The sequence below is a fragment of the Gavialis gangeticus genome, unplaced genomic scaffold (genome assembly GCF_001723915.1).
Source record: "Gavialis gangeticus isolate Ggan-Ray unplaced genomic scaffold, GavGan_comp1, whole genome shotgun sequence".
NCBI classification, from domain to species: domain Eukaryota; kingdom Metazoa; phylum Chordata; order Crocodylia; family Gavialidae; genus Gavialis; species Gavialis gangeticus.
Genome location: NW_017729022.1, coordinates 183,882,463 through 183,888,032, shown reverse-complemented (window position 1 = coordinate 183,888,032; position 5,570 = coordinate 183,882,463). Strand labels below are relative to the sequence as shown.

The following is a 5,570-nucleotide window of genomic DNA, read 5'->3' as shown; positions in this document are numbered from 1 at the left end:
AAATAACAGAACAAAACAAAAACCCCTCTTATAATGAGTCAATTGGGAAATAACTTCCTTGGATTTCAAGAATCCTTTCTACATGCAGACATACAAGCTGCTTGAATGGATAAAGAGGTGGGTTGGATACTGTGGGGGAGATGAAAAAAGTGAAGTGTAAAAATTAGTATTTCCAAAGGTGTTCTGAGATCTGTCTTTGAGTTTAATGCAAATAGTCAACCTACTAGCATGCCTCAGCTGCTTAATTTTGCTTAGTTCAAAATATCAGTGACAGAAAAATCTTTGGGTAGTGCAGTGTGTACACATTAGTGTATCTCTTGATATGAAGAACTTTTTTCACTTTTTTTCTATAGCTTTATTCCAGCTCAAATCTGCCTCCACAGGAGAGCCTCCTGATAGTGTTACCATTTCTGAATCAACATACACTTTCATAACCAGTTACAGGTTTTCTTACTTTTTTTCAGAGAAACTTCAATCAGTTCTAGTCTCTAAATAAGATCTGTGGTGCTTTAGCCCTGTGTAGCTGGGGTTCAGAGTTGCTGAAGCAGGGTATAGCCTCTATCCATATCTACTTTGGGAGCTGAGCTATGTTATGTGTGTGCGCTGATAGAACTGCAAATTCAAGCAGTTAAGTTGCTATTGTACCTTACTGATGGCAAAATCCTTTGTCATTGTTCTTCATGTAGTCTGTCTCAGGGCCCCTGTAGTCAGGCCATGATGGGGAAGTACTGTTTGACAGACCTTTCCTAGCTGTGCAGGGGTCAGTGCAAATATCTTGAAGTCATGATGGGTCTGAAAAACATGGGCTAGATCAGCTCTGGGAAGGTCTTTTTTTTTTTTTAAATAGAAAAGAATCCTGAAATTTCTCTGCCCTTCAAGTGAGTGTTCTGTGGGAATGTTCTTAGACTGCTGTGAAAAAGCACTGGCAGCATAAAGAGGAGGAAGGCAGTCTTGCTCACCTAGCTAGCCAGATTAGTATAGCTTTTACGGCATTCTTGGAAAACATCAGACTTTAGCTTGTAAGGCTGGCAGTATATGGCTTTCAGTACGCCTCCCTGTTGGATAAGGGAAACTGGAATTTTTCTTAGTTTTGTGGTGAGAATAAGCAGACTTTGGTTGTAGGAAGTAATGTGGTTAAAACCAGATACATAACTCTAGTGAACAAATTTGAAAGAGAACAGTCTTTATTTTTTCATGATGTGCAACTACCTCATAAAATGTATCCATTCTAGGTCGCGGAATTTATTCCAACATGCTGGGATTTCTTGGTGGTGTCTCTTGGGCAATGTTGGTAGCAAGAACATGTCAGCTATATCCAAATGCATTGGCATCTACTCTAGTTAACAAATTCTTCCTAGTTTTTTCAAAATGGTAAGTGTTGCTGTCTATAGGAAAAACTAACCTGTATAAATACAGATTTGTCTAGTAAAAATAGCTGTACACTTGAAATTAGTCAATATCTGCTGTTAAGTTGTTAAGCACTTTTTAAACTACCTTAATTTGTATAAGAAAAGACTAAATCATTTGCAGTTGTTACTGCTTGATCTCTCTTGTATAGGGAGTGGCCCAATCCTGTGTTGCTGAAACAACCTGAAGATAGCAATCTAAATTTACCAGTCTGGGACCCTAGGGTATGTAGATATTGCATATTGTGCTTAATTTAGTTTACAATAATTTTAATTCCATACTAACTGGAATCATTTTAATATCGTAGGTAAACCCATCTGACAGATACCATCTAATGCCCGTAATCACACCAGCATATCCACAGCAGAACTCAACATATAATGTGTCTACGTCAACAAGAGCAGTCATGGAAGAGGAGTTCAAACATGGTAAAGCAGTTTAGCCCTCCCCATACCCTGATAACTGATTTAAAAAGGCTAAATATATGCCAAGTAAAATCATATTCTGCTCCTTAACTGCATGAAAATACATTACTATGTAGACGAGTTATTGTTTTATGGACCAATTCTGCCCTGGCAAGAGAATGGAAAAGTTATTCCTAAAAGTGAGAAATAGAAGATTTAAGTTTTGGAGTGGTATGGTAGAGAGAACCATGTTTCCATGATGTATTGAGATTACTGTAGCAGATCACCTAGTCTTTTATAGACCAAACTTCTGTTACTTCCCTTTCCTGCCCCCATTTACATATTATAGTACAGAATATCATCCAGCTCTTGGCACATCCATAATGTTCAAAATTTAGTACCAATAGTTGGATAGAAATAAATGGGGCCGTCCTGATCAATTTGCCTGTGGAAGTGTAACATAGCAAACTTTTTTAAAATCTGAAATGCAGGTCTTGCTGTCACGAATGAAATTCTCCAAGGAAAATCAGATTGGCCAAAGCTCCTTGAACCGCCAAACTTCTTTCAAAAATATAAGTATGTATGGAATCTATTTGCTTAACCTGAAATATTTGCAGCTACGATATAGTTGGAATAAGATTGTTTTCTGGTTAAAATAGCAAGATTTTTTCCTAGTTGTTAATACTTGCATGGTAAGGATCAGAGTTAAGGATGGATAAAATGGAGGTAAAGGTCCAAAATTATCAAGACACCAGAAAGAGAAGAGTGAAAAGTGTTACAAAAAGGCCAAATCAAATACAAATTGAAAACTTGGAATAAATGGCTAGGTAGCAGATACCAGAAATGGTTGTGGTTAGATGCTGTTGCATTGGAGCTTCTGCTAGCATATCCTTGATTCCTGTCTTAGTATATGAAGCAGTTATTCCTGTAAGCTTGACACAGTGCTTAGCTGGAGAACCTGCCTTGGTTTTAGGCTTCATGCTTATGAGCAAGTGCTTCTTTCTGGATTCCCTCTCTATATAAAAAATAAGTCTTTTTAAAACCTGTAACCTGTGAGGAAAGGTTGAAGGAATTGAGTAATCTGAAGTAAAAATTGAGCAAGAGATACAACTCTTCTTTGACTTGAACACTTCTGTTTTATAAATGAGAGTGATTACTCAGTAGCCAAATTGAACAGGTAAAGGACAAGAAAACATTGGCTTAATTTTGCAGCAAAGATGATTTAGGCTGGATACTGGGAAACTGTGTTTAGAATAGTGAAATGTTAGAACAGGTTTACCAGGTATGTTGTAGAATCTCCTTCAGTTTAATGGATCTGATTCTGCCTCAGGGTGGGGGTGTGGGTAAGATCTAATCTCTTGAGGTCACTTCTGCTTTCATGCAAAGGGAGATTTTCTTCCCCACTCACCCTCACATTCCTATCAAGCATGTGAGGAAGTATTGACACTAAGAGCTGATAACATAGTAAGCAAAATGGTTTTTCCAGCATCTGGTTTAAATTTGAAGTAAAAGCAAATTAGAGCCTTGTTTGCAAATTGAAATGGTCAAGTGGCTGCCTTAGATTTATCCAAAACACTCCACGAATTACAGTACTCCTTCACCTTGGTGAAAGTATTGAACATACAGGTACACATCTGAAAGGAGGAGGTCATTAGTTGCACATAAGTAATCCTAAAACAATAAAATACTGTATTAGTTTTGCAACACTAAACTTTCCAAGTCACATTCCTAAGGATTTTACAATTGCTTCTTAAGTAACTGTGTAATAGTATTTTGGATTTTAGCCAAGTTGCAGCTGTGCTAGCCTGTATACAGTGGAGGATCCTAAGGACTATAACTTTCAGTTTGTTTTCAGTATAATTTATACTGGGTAAAGCATAGATCTTGAAAAGTTTGTCAGCAAGTCCTCATGGTCGGGGGTCTTTGAACTGACTTAGCTCATTTTCTGTTCTTAGCTTTATTAATCTTAAATTTGATCCCAGAGTCAGTGGTTTGACTATTTTCAACATTTTCTAGGCATTATATTGTGTTGACTGCTAGCGCCTCTACTGAAGAGCATCATTTAGAATGGTAAGTCTTAAGTTTTGGGTTTACTCTTAAACAAGTGAAACCTGAGTTGGCCTCTCTTCATTGTATAAAGAGTAAATGGAACACTGAACCCTTCACTGCTTTTAACTAGTGTAATTAATAGCAAGTTGCATATCTGTTCATTTTGAACACTTCAGGAAAGCCTCTGTAACATTCCCAAGAAAATTAGCCTTATTTTATCAAAATAAAACATTTTTGGAATTCTTCTCTTTTTGGGAAGGAGTAGCTGCAGACAAGTGCTGACTTGCATATCAGGTCAGTGATATGCAAGAGGAATTATGTTACTTGTAATAGAGATGCTATTAAGAATCTGAATGGTCTGTTCATCACAATTTGCTGTTTTTACATACTATATTTAGTCAAATATAAGACAAGGGTTTCCTCACTTCCCTCCCTCCCTCTTGCCCCCATTACCATGGGGCAGGGAGGGGGGAGGGAAGGGGCAGGGAAAGCCCCTCACTCCACATTCGCATACAAGGGAACCACACAAAATACATTGTCTATCACTAAACTGCTGCCAAAAGCAGCAGGTGCTCAGTAATGGAAACCTCCAAGAAATTAGATTGCATACCTGGAAAACTTATAACAAATTTATAAATTTTTCCATCAATACAATCAAATTATTGAGGGGTCGTCATATAATCAGGGTTGTCCTATATTTGAGTAAATGCAGTAGTAAAGATGGTCTTGGTGGCTTTTCCAGAAATATGATCAGTGAGGGATTTAAATGATTTGGGACATGAACAAAGAATGCAAGGAAAAATGAACTGCATGAGTAAATTTGGTTCCAACTTAAGCTCTCTATGAATCATAATTGGGACTTGTTAATGTATTTAGCTTGTGATACAACTGTTGAGCTGCTTCTGAAGTAACATTCTTGTCTCTTTCCAATTGTAACCTTTCTCTTTATTTGGAATTGTAAGTCTATATTGGGGCTTACAATTACATTTTACTCTATTGCTTGTTAATTGACTACCTGGTCAACGTATTATGTAGTCTGCTCTTAAATGGACCTGTTTCAATAATCAGCTTTCTTCCTGGGGTCTGGGTATGAAGTTGCACTTAATAAAGTCTAAACATTAGATTATTATAAATTAGCTCTTTTTCCCATTAGGTTTTAGCTGTTGGCTAGGTCAGTAGCATTCCTTTTATTCGGCTCAAACTCTTATTTCAGAACTGCAGACAGTGACAATTCCAAGATGGTAGCTGTGTAGACCAAAGCTTTTTAAGTAGGTAACTGAAAAGTGCTAGTTTTCTGGAACTTTGCAAGATATACTGGGGTAGGGAGGAGGAGAAGAGAACCTTCTAAGAGCAAACAGTGATTTTTCTTCCTTCAGATCACTAACGCAGAATAGTACTACTTGCTTCTAACAAAATTGATCACTGTGACATCCTGACTACCAAAGGTAGCAATATCTGGTAATTGGGATATTTCAAGCTGCATATTCCCTCCTCCCAAATTTAATATAATTCCCAGTGTACTCTTAAAATAAATAACACTTGTTTATTGGAATACCTGGGCAAGTAACTTTAATGGCTTCTTAACATAGCTTTGGATTTGTATTAAGGGTGCCTATAACTGTGGTAGCAACTCCATATTTAGGGTTGCCTTAATACCATATCTACTTGAATAGAAGTCAAGATTGTTTTCCCCCCCCCCCCCCCCCCCCC

General features: G+C 37.4%; 1 protein-coding gene across 3 annotated transcripts in view; it reads left to right on the top strand.

Annotated features, from left to right (window-relative positions):
- PAPOLG (poly(A) polymerase gamma) overlaps positions 1 to 5,570 on the top strand; it is a 39,585-nt gene that overhangs the window by 22,298 nt on the left and 11,717 nt on the right. For 2 of the 3 annotated variants that reach the window (XM_019516641.1, XM_019516640.1), the window contains exons 9-13: positions 1,233 to 1,371; positions 1,559 to 1,631; positions 1,715 to 1,835; positions 2,303 to 2,387; positions 3,828 to 3,881. In XM_019516641.1, the coding sequence (XP_019372186.1) occupies positions 1,233 to 1,371; positions 1,559 to 1,631; positions 1,715 to 1,835; positions 2,303 to 2,387; positions 3,828 to 3,881 (472 nt within the window). The remainder of the gene's footprint in view (positions 1 to 1,232; positions 1,372 to 1,558; positions 1,632 to 1,714; positions 1,836 to 2,302; positions 2,388 to 3,827; positions 3,882 to 5,570) is intronic. The other variant, XM_019516642.1, reaches the window with a different exon arrangement.